The 17025-nt window shown below is 30.4% G+C and overlaps 1 protein-coding gene across 1 annotated transcript; it reads left to right on the top strand.

Annotated features, from left to right (window-relative positions):
- Nucleotides 1-3704: 3704 nt before the first annotated feature.
- Nucleotides 3705-16090, top strand: LOC107874932 (auxin efflux carrier component 6). The gene is made up of 7 exons (XM_016721628.2): nucleotides 3705-4684; nucleotides 5105-5733; nucleotides 8347-8554; nucleotides 9326-9411; nucleotides 10130-10287; nucleotides 15359-15435; nucleotides 15693-16090. Exons 1-7 carry the CDS (start codon nucleotides 4260-4262, stop codon nucleotides 15757-15759), a joined length of 1650 nt encoding a protein of 549 aa, XP_016577114.2. The 5' UTR covers nucleotides 3705-4259; the 3' UTR covers nucleotides 15760-16090.
- The last annotated feature ends 935 nt before the right edge of the window (nucleotides 16091-17025 follow it).

Below are 17025 nucleotides of genomic sequence, written 5' to 3'. Positions count from 1 at the left end.
GTAAATAATAATAATAATAATAATAATAATAATAATAATAATAAATAATAATAAAAATAAATAATAATAAATAATAAATAATAACAATAATAAATAAGAATTAAAATTTGATTCAATTGAATTGAAATAACTATATTCAAAACACAAGTCCACCTTTCATAGATTCAATTGGATTATTGGTTAATTAGATTCAGTTACATAGCTTTTGATTACTGCATACGTCACTACACGAGATATATACATATATTCGATTGGCATGTATATAGGTCAAAAATTGAAATTTGATTTCCTAGCCAAATTGATGTTAATTTTGATCATAATTGACACAAATTGAGTACAATAATGGCTAGAAATTAAACTATATAGGAGAGTAAATTGAAATTGACTGCTATTTTAATAAATATAACAACAACAACAGTAATAATAATAATAATAATAATAATAATAATAATAATAATAATAATAATAGGCAGTGTATTTAGAAATTATGAATGTGCACATGTACGTGAAAAAAATAATTTAATAAATATTAATAAAATTATATAAAAAGTCGTATTTGAATTATTAAATTTATAAAAATGATACTAAAAATAATAAAATACTTTATACATTTTTTAAATCATAAATGTAGCTTGTTGAAAATAATAAAAATATTAATATTAAAGGTTAAATAATTTTGACAAAATAGCAGACTAAGAGAGCATCGAAAGGTCAAAATTGGGTGTCAACACTTTCAAATACGTACTATATACATCGATCACGTATTCAATATGTTTGGATAGATTTTGCTAGTTTTTTACTAAATAGTTCATTGATCACTACATCATATATATCAACTCTTAAATACGTACTATATACATCAGTTTTCAGCTTCCAAACACGTACTATATAAACATCAGTTTTCAGCTTTAAAACAGGTGCTATAAATATCATTTTTCAATTGTCTATCCCAACGGTACGATATATATATATATATATATATATATATATACACACACACACACACATATTCATTATAAAAAGATTATGCATGTTTAACGTCATTTAACGTATATATAAAGGAAAATATGTATTTTATATATTGAAAATAAGTAAAAGATAAAGATTACGTTTAACGTAATTTGTATATTATATTTGATACATTTTTTAGTGTAAGTTTTTTCACAAAATCTAAGATTTATTGATTTTTATTATTATTGTATTGGTTATTGACTACGTGAAATCAATATAATTTTAAAATATAATATATTAGATTATTTTTTAATAAAGTAAATATATTAGATTATATATATAATCTAATATATTATTTTTACTATTAATAATAATTAGATTACATAAAGTAAATATTAGATTATATAATTATTTTTTAAAAATAATGATTTACTTTTTTTTTATTTAAAAACCGACCATATGTGGTTGGTTTTTTAAAAATAGTTTTTTTAATTTTTTCCATTAAAAACCGACCACTTTAAAAATTATTTTCTTTTTATTTTATTTAAAATCGACCACGAGTGGTCGGTTTTTTAAAATTATTTTTTTTTAATTTCACTAAAAAACGACCACAAGTGGTCGGTTTTTAAAAAAAGTAATTCATTTTTGTTAAAAACCGACCGCAAAAAAATATTTAAAAAAAAATAAAAACCGACCACAAGTGGTTGGATTTTCAGAAATATTTTTAAATTCTTTTAAAAAATATTTTAAAAATCTGACCACAAGTGGTCGGTTTTTAACAAAAATTAATTCAAAAAAAAATAAAAACCGACCACTTGTGGTCAGTTTTTTAAAAATATTTTTTAATTATTTTTTTTAAAGGAAATCGACCTCAAGTGGTCGGTTTTGTTTTGTTTTTTTAATTTTTATTCGTAAAAGAAATAATAATTAATACTAAAATTATTGAAATTAATATTTTGATATTTTAAAATATAAAAGCGACCACATGTGGCCGGTTTTTTTTAAAAAAAATTAAAAAATCAACCACATGTTGTCGATTTTTTTCCGACCACAAAGTGTGGACGATTTTTTCATTTTTTCTAGTAGTGGTATTAGATGTCTAAATCTGTTGCATCAGATGTTTCATCTGTTGCAATACCATTTTTACCAAGATAAACAACAAATCAACCCAGCAACACCAACACATCTCTCACACACACACTAAGAACATCAACTGTGACCAAAAATCACCAACAAATCTGAATCAACAGTACGACAACAAGAAGAAGAAATACCAAAAATTAGGATTTTATTCAGTCCACATTTCAATACTAGAAGATTAGTTGGCTCAAGTTCCTCTATTTCTTCATAATTTTTTACCTGTGATAAAGGAAATGGGATGATGAAGAACTCAAAGTAGTTGTCACCGGAGAATTCTTCACATCGATTGACGATTAAAAGTCGAAAGAAAACTCATCCGATTATTTTTCTCCGGAGGTTGAAGTCGCCGGAGATTGAAGGGACAATTTTGCAGAACTGTTGGTTGAGATAGAGTTGAGAGAAGCTGCGAGAGAGAGGGGGGGAGAGAGATTGGTTGATTTGGATTGAAGAAGGGTGTGGGTTAATTTGTATTTTTGAAAATATTAGAAAGTTTTAAAAATATTAATCAAATCCATAATTAACTTAATCAAGTTTTCTAATAATATTTGGCTCTTTAAGTTGATCAATATCACCAATCCTTCATTCAATACTTAAAAAAAAAAACATTTTCTTCAATTTTCTCTACGGTCATTATATCACTTCAAGTTTTGATGAAAAATTGTCGAACATATGAATGAAGGACGAAGCACTAATCCCAGTGTGCCTCCAAAAATCAAAATATTCCCATGCCCAACTTTTGTCGGCCAGAGAGTGCCAATTAGAAGAACTATTCGAGCAGAGTGGAGGACTCATGATTTAAGTTTCATAATGGGTGAATTTTAGCTGCTAATTTTCTGTAAGAAAGCTAATTAAAGTGCACGGCCAGAAAATAAGGTTAAGGATTTGAGGAATCTAGGGCACATGATTAAGAAAAGCTACATCATCATAATACCATATAGTTGACTATGATACATTCTACTCCCTTACATTCTACTGCCTCCGTTTAAATAAGAATGATCTATTTTATGTTTAAAAGAGAATGATCCTTTTTCTTTTTTGACGATACTTAATTTCAACTTTCCACATGGCATGTTTATGACCACAAGATTAAAAGGCATTTTAGTACATTTGACACAACATTCAAAAGTCTTCGTTATTTTCTTAAATTTTGTGTCAAATCAAAGTAGGTTATTCTTCTTTAAACGAAGGAAATAATATTTAATTAAACTATGTAAACACCAAGCAAATACTTAAATAATTGACCTTGTCAGTACTAGTAATTAATTAAACTACTATGTTACATGGACAGTGTGTGTATAGAGCTAAGTGCTTTCACTTTCTAGTTTCTACACGCCCTTCCACTGTACTGCTACTATCATCTCTCTAACTCATCGATTGACTTTCAACTTTGAAATTAAAAAGGAGACCACGTTAAGTTCAAACAAAAAAGTACTATCAGAAAGGTTTACTACACTTTCGTCTTACTTTGACTCATGAGGACTTCTATTGCCTAGACGGTGTGGGTTGAATGTGTGCCTTTTTCTTTTTTCCGAAGATAAGATTTTCAAATTTAGGAATTATACAAAGATGTAGTTTTAGTACAGAAACTGTTGCGTTCCAAAAGAATACAATTTGTTTCTCAAATCGTCGTTGTAACATGATTCCTTTAATACTTTTTGTTGTGCAGTGTTTCTAGATTATTGCACTTGTCAGCTTACTATTTATTCGATATTTAAAAATTGAAGAACATTTTACCCACTTCAAATCATAGATGCCTAAACTATGTTTGTACATAAATATTTGCTCACCTCAAATAGCTTAGTATTGATATGGTTTGGTGTAAATATTAGGCTGGTGCTAAGTTTTACACTAAATAATTAACTCATACGGTTAAAGTGTTTTAAAAGTTTTACATCTCTTTTGTTGTTTTAAATGCAAAATTAAACATCTGCCGCTTTGTCACAAATTTTCTCCATACAATATAGTATGTTAAATAACTAATCATCGCATCTACCAACCATTAATCCCAGTGCTAACTAAGAATCTCATTTAGCGTCCATCCAAAGTTTCATGACAGAGAATTTAGTCTTCAATATTCTTTATAAACTCCATCAACGTTTTCACTTTCCTTATAATATACTACACCGGTGGGGAAGAGAGAGAGAGACTTATTTTTAAGAAATTAGAAGATGATAGGTGCAAATGATTTTTACAAAGTAATGTGTGCAATGGTGCCATTGTACTTTGCTATGGTGGTGGCATATGGTTCAGTGAAATGGTGGAAAATATTCTCGCCAGAGCAATGCTCCGGCATCAACCGTTTCGTTGCCCTCTTCGCTGTTCCGGTACTATCCTTCCATTTCATCTCTCAAAACAATCCTTACCAAATGGACACGAAATTCATATTGGCTGATACTTTGTCGAAGATTTTGGTTCTTGCGTTGCTGTCATTTTGGGCCATTTGTAAAGGGCAGTTGGATTGGCTCATTACTCTCTTTTCTGTCTCGACTTTGCCCAACACTTTGGTTATGGGTATTCCTTTGCTTAATGCCATGTATGGTGATTTTACTCAAAGCCTCATGGTTCAGTTAGTTGTCCTTCAATGCATTATCTGGTACTAATCACTCCTTACGTTCTTTACCTTTTTATTTTTTTATTTTCTTAAGATTTTTTTTGGTGGGGTGTTGTGCTGCTACTCAAGTGATATGTGAAGTGCTCAGCAGATTTTTTTTTTTTGAAACCGGATTGAAGTCGCAGGGGGAGGGGCATTTGTTGACATGCATGTCTCAAAACTCAGGACTTCTGACAACTCTAATATCATATCTCATCTAATTAAAAGCTAAACTTACATTGTTCAAATCAAAAGAGTTGTAGTTTTTTCTTCTAGACTAGTATTTCCCACTAAAACCAATTGGACTACTACGTTTGTGCATATAATGATATCTTCTCTTTATCCCTTTATTCCTTATTCATTCACTTGTTTTAAAGTTTTAGTAAAAAAAGTTTGTTATAAATTCCAGCTTTTTTCATGCAGGTATACTTTACTGTTGTTCTTGTTTGAATATAGAGCTGCCACTATACTAATCAAGAATCAATTCCCTGGCAATGTTGCTGCGGCCATAACCAAGTTTGAGATCGACAATGATGTCATCTCACTGGACGGCCGCAGCCCCCTTTGTACGGAATCAGAAGTAGACGGAAACGGACGTATCCAAGTCCGTATCCGTCGATCAACGTCCTCCGCAGCTGAGTCCGCATTTTCATCCTCCATAGGAATCACACCTCGTGCATCAAATCTCTCTAACGCTGAAATCTTCTCCGTTCACACGCCTTTGCAAGAATTCCACCACATCGCGAACGGGGATATCCCATTCGGATACGGTGACCTGGGCGTCGGGTTTCGTGCAGCGAGTCCTCAGCTGTCCGGCGGCTATGCATCGTCCGATGCCTACTCACTGCAGCCGACGCCAAGGGCCTCGAATTTCAATGAAATGGACATGACTACTGTGACAACAACTGGGAATACACCAATGTGGGTGATGTCCCCAGTGGCAGGGAAAGTGTTCAGGGGGCAGCCGTCTCCATCAAGTAAAACGGCGTGGGAATCGCCAGGGAAAACATGTCTAAATGGAGAGAGACAAGGGTACAGAGATGATGTTGGAGGTACGTAAGTTACCGTGTTGTCAAATTTATTTGTTTTGGTGTCTGCCATTGTTGTTTTGTGCGACTCATGCACTTGGTTTCTTTATTATTATTTTTTTTTTAAATCTATACTCCTATCAAGATTCATGTTGGGTAGGGCCGTTAAAAAATGAAAAAGATACTATCAAAATATTTTTTTCCATATGCAAAGTTTGAATTGGAGACCTTCCTTTTAGTTAAGAGTGGAGAAATTCAATCCATATTGGTATTATCTACTATGGTAAGTAAATCATAAATAGTACTTCCGTTGTTTAAAAAATAATATAATGATCTAATTTGATTTGACACGAAGTTGAAAAAATAAAAAACTTTTAAATTTTGTGATGTTAAATTTAAGATACATCAAATGTATCAAAATGTCCTTCAATCTTGTGGTGTTAAACATGTTACGTGAAAAGTTAAAATTAAAAAGTTACTAAAAAAAAAAAAGCATCATTCATTTTGAAACTGATTAAAAAATAAAGTAGTCATTTCTCTGAAATGGAGGGAGTACGTTTTTGTTTATTAACGGCCATACTCCTTGTAATCCAAAAAAAATCTGTCTTTATTAGTTAATTTTCAAGAATTTTCTTAATTAATACTAGTACATGAAACTCTATTAATATGAATAAAACTATATCACTCTTTTTTTCTAAAAGGATAGCAACGAAATTAGAGATCACAAAGTCGGTACTCCTCTATTCTAAAAATTCGAAAATTAATTACCTAGTATTATTTTTCATTTTATTCTTAATAACAAGTTTTATAACTACACAAAAATTAGGAAGTATTTTAAATAAGAAGTTTCAAAATTGAAACAAAGAGCTAATACTATTTTTTTAACCACGTGACTAATTACTTGGAATATGTACAAAAATGAAGCATGCTGATCATCCCAAGAATATAATTTTTATTTTTATTTTTAAAAGAATGTCGTATAGGAATTACTATTAAATCAATACTCAAAGAGTTCTTTTGACTGGCCAAAATAAAACATAGATGGGTTGCTTTCTCACTCTTTTTTTTTTTTTTTGGTTAAAACTCACTCTCTTATATTTCCTTCTTACTCCGTCCAGTCCACTAGACATATCACTTCTGACCTGACCTATCAATACAACAATTTGGCTCATTCTTATAATGAGTCCAACTTATTCAATAAATTCGATCTGCCTATGTTCCTGAATTATTATACGTTCTCTTTTTGAATTATATTGAATTATGCAAACTTTAATTTGGATATTGTTTTGCTCTATTTATGCATGGTATTTATATGTCAGATTCAATTATACATTATTGGCCCGTCCGATATGCCTCAAAATTAATCTTCATTCAAATAAAACTAAAGTTGAAGTTGGTCGGTAAGCTCAGTGATAGAAGATCATCATCTATCTTGGTTTGGAGAACATTTGTTGGGTTAGTTTTTTTTTTTTTCGGGTGCTAAATTTACAAAGTAATTATTATTTTCAGTTGCAATAGTAGTAATTCATTAAAACACGAGTTAATAATACTAATGATAAAGTAATCTCGTCCCTCTCTATTTGAGAAGTGGGTTACTCAACAATAGAGTTTCTTACGTGAACCATACAAGAGTAAAGCTAATTTTTCACGTGCAATCTTATTACACCCAAACAGGGACTAGTCTGTCCTGAAAAAGGTGCAATCTATATATGATCGAGTTTTATTTTATGAAAAAAATATAGATCTATATAAAAGCAAAAATAAAATGGAAAAAAGTCAAAAAGGAAATGAGACAGCACTTTCCCAAATAATTTCCTCTAAAATGGGAAAATAATAATTGGAGTACAAGACTTTTAACATATATAGACATTATCATAACTTGAAAGCACGTGTGTATTAATGGAGAGACTAATTTGCTAGAGCGCACTTGCAATCTGCTACTAATAAAACACCTTGATGAATTATAATCTCTCCACTCCATTTGTTGCCCACCTTTTGTTTTTTGCCGGCTTCATCTTTTCAAGGCATGACAAGCGGTGTGGTGTGATGGTAGGATAAACTGTGTATAATTTATAAACCTATGAAGATTTCAACTCGTCTTATTTTACATTGCATAATTTGCTATTTTCAACTCGCAGTCGCCCCGTTCCTCATAAATCTCTGCACCACCGGCCTGCACCGCAAGTTGGCCTGGGTTTAATTTTTGGTTGTAAATAAAGAAATTTCTAATAGGAAGTTTTAAGGGATTGTATGTGACATAAATTTGGAGAAAAAATTCAGGAATAACTCTCTTTTAGCTCCTATATTGAAAAATAGTATAGTAATTGTCCTGAAATTTCAAATTGCACAAGTGAAACTCTAATTAAAATAATATCCTAAAATTTTACTTGTGAAATCTAAAATTCTAAAATAGTGGCTACTTTTCGAAGACCTGGCCACAAATCGGTTAGTGGACGGTATTTCATTATAAACTCCAAGAGAATGGATACTTTTCAACATAGCCAAAAACTTGTCAGTTTTTAATGCTTATGAATTTGACTTACTTAGGCCAATGAATATATTTCGAATACCGGATAGTTCAATCAAGGAAAAAAATATGCTTATCACTAACAGCTACTTATGAATTACTTAATCCAGAAAAGGAAATCAGCTTCAGAGATATTTCAAATTTCCCAGTGCAAGGAGGAGGTGCAGATTCAGAAAATACAAATATTATTAAACAAGAAATGCCAAGTGCTTTAGTCATGCTAAGGCTCATCACAGTTATGGTTGGGAGGAAGCTTTCACGTAATCCAAATACGTACTCCAGTATTTTAGGACTGTTATGGTCTCTCATCTCATTCAAGTAAGTTCTTTAAACACACCAACATGGGTTACATTCTTCATCAGTGAATGGGACTGCTCCACCCTTAACCAGAGGTCAAGGGTTCGACCCTGGATATGGAGAAAGCTCTGTTGGGAGAGCTGACACCTTAATGGGTTTTGCAACATGCGATCCGGATTAGTCGAGGCTCTAATGCGGGCACCTGACACCGGATGGGAAACCAAAAAAAAAAAGTTCTTTAAACACCCTAATGTATACAGTAATTATTTAGTCCCTTGTCTCAATTTAGGTGTCATATTTTCTTTTAGTTCGTTCCATGAAGAATGTAATTATTTTTTTTATAATTGGCATCTTTTATAATTGAAAATAATTTAATTTTAAAATTCTCCGTTTACCTTTAATAAAATAATTTATAGCCACACAAAATGGTGCTTTAGATCACAAATTCCAAAAAACTTTCTTTCCTTTTAAAATCTTTGTCAAGTCAAATGATGCTACATAAATTAGAACGGAGGAAGTACCATGTAATTTTGAAAATTTAACACTTTTGTTTAATATAATTTTTCAAAATAAATATTATTCTTCAGTTATATTGGTTGTCGGCATTGCATTGAGTACCCCATAAAGGATCGTTTCCATGATGTCAAAATCTAAATGATGGTTGGATCGACCTGTTTCGAAAGTCAAATAGAGTAACTAAACTTTAGTAGTGTTTTCAGAAAAGGAAAAAAGGTCTTTTGCTTTACTTGAATCATACTTATTACTAACAAAGTTCCCTAACTTTCTGAGCAGATGGAATGTGGGGATGCCAAGTTTGGTTAAATATTCCGTTAAAATAATTTCAGATGCAGGTCTTGGGATGGCAATGTTCAGTTTAGGTATGTCGCATAGTGACCAAGTTTACCTCAATATCCCAACTTTAAAAACAATTAATCACTCCGTCGACTTTTAGTTGTGCACTAAATATCAAATAAATGTCAACTTTTACTAATCTGGTTTGGAAACTCAAATAAAAAAGTAAAATTTACATAAATTTCAACAAGTTTATTCCTAATTACTCCATATTCATACTCTTTGCTAAATTACAAATAATTCCTTATTTTACAATTTTCGAATATATAATTAGCATCCGAATACATAATTTTGAAGTTAAGATACATAATTTTGATTACTGAGATACATTCATATTTTTGGAGCTATTTGGTCGAAATATATAATATATTAACTAGACCAAAGGGAGATACATAATTAAAATTATGTATCCAAAAATTTATAGGTTTGTGGATGTAGCTGATTGTATATCTTTTTTAAAAGATTTAGGTAATTAGTAAAAAAGATAGAGATTTTATGTAATTTAGTAAAATTAAGTTAGTGGTATTATGTAATTTCACTAGTCATTTCAATTCATTTCTCAGCATTAAATGACTTATAATAATAACCAGTTGATGTAGTAAAATTATTATTTTATTTATGACTTTTTAAAGGTATGTTAAGTTAAATCAATCGCACACGAGTAAAAGTGGATGAAAAGTGTAGTACTACTTTGATAAAATGTAATGAAAGTATTGAACATGGCTATATATGGTATTTTTATAGGGTTGTTCATGGCACTTCAACCTCGAATTATAGCGTGTGGGACGAAGATGGCGGGAATAGGGATGGGCATAAGATTTATAAGTGGACCTCTAGTAATGTCAGCCGCTTCTATTGTCATTGGCCTTAAAGGAGTTCGACTTCATACTGCTATTGTACAGGTAAATTGATTATGGCAATCGATCGCTTTACTTTATATACGTAAAAGAATAGATTATATAATCAGACAATCCAAAATATACCTAACAAACAATAATAATATGCTGAGTATACTTTTATAAGTGGGGTTCAAAGAAAATGAATTGAGTACATCCAAAATATTACGTACACTTATGTGGGGATATCTATGAAAGCGTTATAAAAAGTAACATTTAGGGGTTGTTTGGTAGGTTGTATTAGGAGAAATAGTCCCTATATTAAGTGTGGTAATACTATGTTTTGGTAGAATTTTGGACCAATGTATTATTAATACCATGTATTAGTTATACATCCTACATGGTATTGTAGGGTGTATTACTAATATATCACATATGGTGGTATTAGTAATACATGGGTTTTAATATCATGGGATTAGCATGTGTAAAGACAAGAATATCCCTCAAATTCTTTTAAATATTTTTTTATTTATTTTATTTTATTTTTTATATTTTTAATAATAAATTTATTCAAATAAATTAGTTTACAAATTTTGTTATTATTTACAAAAATGTCCTCAAATTTTTTTAATTTTTTTTCGAAATTTTTTTCAATTTATTTAATATGAGTTACTTCTTTTCAATTTATCAAAATAATAATATCCCTCCAAATAATTTTAGTTATAGAAAACTACTCCATTAACTCAAAAAAATATTTATTGGTCAAAATCCGAAAACAAATTGCATACAAACTTTAATTTTGTAAATAGGATATTCATAAATTAAAATAATTTTTCTACTTAGTTTTAACACACTATAGAATACAATTTTATTTTAATAATGATTTTATTGTCTCATCCAAAAGTTATACGTATCTCCCCCAACTTAAAAATAACACAAAGTGGGAACAACAAGCAAATAATGAATAAACAAAGAAAAGATAATAAAAAAATAATTTTTGTAAGTGAACGGTTAAATCTTAAAATTTTAAAGTAAATAATTAGTTATATTGTTAACCTTTTTTATTCTAAAAAAAGAATAATAAACTTTTGCAAAAAAAATACACAAAGTTATAATATGCCGAAGGTATTTTTGTAAATAAATAATATTCTTTTTAAAATATAACAATACATATTACTTTCAATGCATCAAACCAAACACTGCATAAAAAATAATTCCAGTATTACTAATCCCAGTATTACTAATCCCTGCACAACTAATCTCAGTATTACTAATACAACATATTCAGTTTTATCTTATACACTCTACCAAATGAGTCCTTAAAGTTTTAAAATTATATATTGCAACAGGACACAAGACATGATAATATGATTTTTTTAATGTTGTTGCTGCATATTAGTTAAACTTATTAACAATATTATATATTTAATTAGTTCTTTCAAAGTTGACCATTGATAATTCTGTGATAAAGTTTAATTCAAACTATCATGAGATATAGAGACGGAGTCAGAATTTAAAGTTTGGAATTTCAGAATTTCAAGTTAAAACAACGATCTCAAGCTAATGTATAACCTTAGCCAAAGTAACTAACAAATAAGGATATTTAAAAAAGCGATAAATTACTTAAACACTATAAATATAAGCATTATCATTACAAGTGCATTCGACGAGTTATCATGTTTTGAAAACGATCAATGATCGCATCATTAGGTATACTGTCAAATACTTCATCCTCTATATAACAAACTAAACAACCATTTAAAAAATCATCACCAATCCTGCTTCGCAAATCATTTTTGATAAACTTCATGGAGGAAAAAGTTCTTTCCACAGTTGCAGTAGCTACGGGTAATATCAAGCTTAATTTCACAAGCAAATAAATAAGTCCCCATGTCTTGTGCATATTTGTTTCAACCAATTTCATCGAAAGATCTCCAAGTCCTTTCAAATTAGAGAAAGCATTATCTACTTCTCTCACATAGTAAATATAATTGTCAAGATCAAAACTAAGATCTTCAAGCTTGGAGGCACTAAACTCATTTGGATAATATGTAGCAAGCTTCATGATATTATCTTTATCATAATTTGCAAAAAAATTCTCAGGACTCAAACTAGCCATTCCAAGAAGTAGATCACTATTCACTTCACTAAAACGATTGTTAAGCTCTAAAAGTTGCAAATCAATAACAGCATAAAAAATTTTCACACGCAAATGATGAGAATATGTAACACTTGAGCTCTTGCGCTTCAACTTTCCAAGACCATATTTCTCATTCATTTCAGGAATCACAATATTATTCTTTTCACAAAATAAAGAGACATCTTCTAACAAAGAATTTCATTTACATTCCCTCATCAATTGAAATTGTCTCTTTGATCACAAGCTTTGTAGCACTAACGATAACTTGATATTTTCGTTGTAAAGCCATGTTCAAATCATATGTAACTACCAAAATTTTCAACATCAAATGCAACATGTAGACAAACTCATAAGATCGAATATCTTCCACTAGACTTTTTGCCAATGCTTTCTCATGATAATTTGTACCTTTTTTTTCAAGAACTCCAAGTACATGAACAATTGATGAGAATAAGGAAATGAAGTTACGTACTGTCTTAAAATAGGACCCCCAACGAGTATTACCGGGTCTTTGAAGTTCAAGTTCCTGATTTAATCCACTTCCCATATGAACTTTACCAAGCACTAATAATTCCTCTAATTTTTCAGCTTGATCATCTCGAAGCATCTCCCTGCGCTTAAAAGAACTTCCAACAATATTTAAAATATTAGCAATGTCAAAAATATTATTCACATCATCATGTTTCTTTGCAACAGCTACAAGAGTCAATTGTAACTGATGAGCAAAGCAATGTACGTAATATGCTGAAAAATTATCTTTCAAAATCAAAGTTTTAAGACCATTAATCTCTCCCTACATGTTACTAGCTCCATCATAATCTTGTTCATGTATTTGGGATTGACTCAAAGAATGATTTAAAAGCAAAGAATAGATCGCTTCTTTCAACAACTTCGCTGATGTGTCTTTAACATGAACAAGACCAAGAAATCGCTCAATAAGCTTATCCTATTTGTTGACATACTGCAAAACAAGTGTCATTTGTTCCTTATGAGAAACATCTTTAGACTCATCAACCAAAATTCTAAAGAAATTCCCATTTAAGTCTTCAATAATCGCTTTCAACGTTTCTTTTGCACAAGAACTTACAATGTCTTTTTGAATATTGGGAGAAGTCATGGTGCTATTTTTTGGAGCTTTTTCTAATACAATATTTTTTACTTCTTCCTTTTTGTCCACATACCACTTCAAGAGATCAAGAAAATTATCTCTTCTTGTAGAAGTTACACACTCATTATGACCCCGAAAAGACAAACCTTGTTTCAAGAGATATCTTGTCACATCAATCGAAGCATTTAAGCGGCTATGATGTTCACCTTTAATTTTCTCAGATTGCTTATCAAGTGAGGCTAAAATAGATTGTTCCGGATTCATCAAATCTAGCATCATCTTGAAACATCGATAATGAATACTATTCACTTCACCCACATGTTTTTTAAGCCTTTCTATGCCTTTGTTCCAACTTCAAAAACCTTTCGTTGTGAAAGATTCACTCACTTTTTTTCCATATCCTCCATACTCATTTTTAAATAAGTAACAACATAAGCAAAATGTTGCATCTTCTTTAATGCTATATTCTAACCGTTGAGAATATGGAAGCTTAAACCATTTAGGATTAAAGTGACGTGGTGTACCTCCAAAATCTCTTATGGGGAACTCAAATTTATCTGGTTGACAAGATTTTTTTTGTATGTAATATCTCCTCACTCGATCACGTATATTTGGAGGAAATTCTGTAATTGGTTTTCATTCAGGATCAGATTTAAGATCCAACTTTGTCAACTCTTTATCGTTATCCGATACACTGGAAAGATTGACTGGCAATGGAGAACTTGGCAAAGAAGAGCTAGGAGAAGTATCTGAAGAAGTTTGAGACTTGAAAAAATTTGTAAGCATATTGTCACTTGCTTAAAGATCCTACGAATGACAAAACACAAAATTTTTTACAAAATTATTCTACTATCTTGCAAATTGCAATCACAAAATAAGAAAACTATATGTTGAACAGAATTACAGATACAATTACTAAAGCACTTTAACCCAAAATAGAAAGCAAAATTAAAAATTTAATCACAATTTATCGATCGCGATTCATGAATGCCGATACAAAACTATGAGACATTGAGACTAACAATTAACATCTGCGAAAACTGAAAGTGAAATAAAATTACGGTCTATGGAAACCACTGCACATTGCATACCTTACAGAGCAGTAGAAGTTCGATTCTGGTTTTTGGAGAGCAGCAGGTGGCACAGACGTACAGTGCTCGAGCAGCCAGGGTCCGACAATGGTCGACGAGCCAACGGGCAACGACGGAGATGAAAATCGAAAGCACTTTAAAAAAACTCAAAGATTTTTGTTGGTCGTTGTTTGAATTCCGAAGAAACCCCAGTTTTTTTTGTTAGCAAACACGTTTTTTTTCTTTCTTTAATTATTAGTTTAAGCTTTTTTTTTTTTTTTGGGGAGGTGATTCGTACCGTGTACCTATTCGTGAAAAGGAAAATAAAAAATTTTGGAAAGGCAAATTAAAAAAGCTCTTAGTGGGATCGAACCCCCATCTCAGGGGCGCAAGGCTCTTAAATGTGATGCACCTACATTTGGACTAACAACCTATGTTTGTTTGTGGGTTCGGCTTTATATAATTATATACGTTTTTCATTTATATATAGATATATATTTAGGCTCTACGGAAAAGTTAGGGGGTTCGGCCGAACCCCCATTAAGCACTGTGGCTCTGCCCCTGCTAGAGAGGTGGAGCTAGAAATTTGGCGAAGGCTTGCAAAATTTCTTCTCATGTGCAAAATTAAGTATGCTTACATAATAGCTAACATTTAAACTCCGTACATCAAATAATTTTTCGACGAAGAACGTGCATCGAATCATCCTTCGCCTTAGGTGGCTCCACGTATAATTGTTTCCAGTATGTCTCGACTCATAGATGTAAACAAATTAAAGTAACCATTGCATATAAAATTCTTATTTTACACCAATTATTCAGGCGGCTCTTCCCCAAGGAATCGTTCCATTTGTCTTCGCAAGAGAATATGGGTTGCATTCGGACATACTAAGTACCGGGTAAGTTGATCTTATTTACTGCCGTACTGCTTATTTATCTAGTATTAAGAAAGGGGAAATACCCCTTTCCAGTAAATGATAATTCTGATTTAGATTGTGATATACTAATAGACGGGTAAAAATCATTGACATTCGTCAATTTCCTTTTCATATGTCAATTGACTATTTAAATGTCTATTTTACGCTTACATTAACATTTTAAAATTTTTTTTTATAAGAGATTCATTTGAAATGACTTATAATGTCTTGTTTTGCAGGGTTATATTTGGGATGCTGGTTTCACTACCAGTAACCCTCCTTTATTATATCCTTTTGGGACTATGAAAGAAAAATGTGAAGAAAGTCTTTGCCCCCCATGCGGATAATTATTGTGTATTTACTTTGACTTAACCAGCACTTTGACAAGCAATTATATATTAGAGTACTCATACATCCATCAAGTTCCTTTTCTTGGGTTCTGATTTTGTAAAAGCTATGAATATCGACTTATGAAAAATCATCCCTATTATCCATTACTAGTGTCCACGACTTAGACAGTGATAGCAAAATTATGTGTAAAAGAACTTTTTGGCCAAGATATTACTGTTTTCTTTAGTGCCATATAGGTTAGTGGTGACCGAAAGGGAGTAAATTAAACATAAATATTTCTCTCTGATATTCTCTGTCAAAAGAAGTTTAAAACGGTGTCTTTTTTTTTTTTTTTTAATTTCTATTACTAAAAAGAGTGAACAAGTAGCTCGTAATTCACTTGATTACTTATCATTATTAAATTATATAAATGCACACATATTTATAGATACTTTTATTTATATTACTAGAGGAGTATGACCCGTGTCAACACGGGCCCAACATTAAGATATTTATTTATTTTTAAATCTTGATATATTTAAATAATTTTTTTAATAAAAGGATTGCATATGTTTTCTAGGATTAATTCGGAATCTAGCATGAGTTCAACATATGTTATTTTAATATGTATTTAGATAATTTAAGTTGTTAACTATTGTAGTTTATAATATTTTTTATGTAATTTTCAAATTAATATATGTTACTTTTCTTGTCCAAATTTTTGTGGCATTGATAGTCAATTATAGTTTAAAAATAATTTAAGTTTTTAATTATTATGATTTATAATACTTTTCTTCTATTCCGAATTCAGTGACACTAATATAATTATTTCAAGAGTCGACCAAATATTTTATATCTTTTAAATTTTTTAAGTTGTTAATTATTGTGATTTCTAGTAATTTTCATGTAATTTTTTTTGAAATATATAACATATTAAATTGTTTTTAGATATTTTAAGTTGTTAATCATTGTAATTTATAATACTTTTTATGTAATTTTTGAATAATATATGCTACTTTCTTTGTCCAAAGTTTGGTGTCGACGATAACCAATTATATTTTTTAAATAATTTAAATTTTTTATCATTGTGATTTATTTTTTCTATTTCAACTTCTGGGGCACAATGCTTAAATAACCGTAATAATTAATTAGGGGTGATATAGTAAAATTACGACTGAAGCAGCGAAGCATAAATGTCTTAAATGACTTACAACAACTAATTAAAAGTGACATAGCAAAATT

This window comes from Capsicum annuum, chromosome 6 (genome assembly GCF_002878395.1).
Source record: "Capsicum annuum cultivar UCD-10X-F1 chromosome 6, UCD10Xv1.1, whole genome shotgun sequence".
In the NCBI taxonomy this organism is placed as follows: Eukaryota; Viridiplantae; Streptophyta; class Magnoliopsida; order Solanales; family Solanaceae; genus Capsicum; species Capsicum annuum.
The sequence above is the reverse complement of the archived record's forward strand: the minus strand, read 5'-3'. Positions and strand labels throughout refer to the sequence as shown.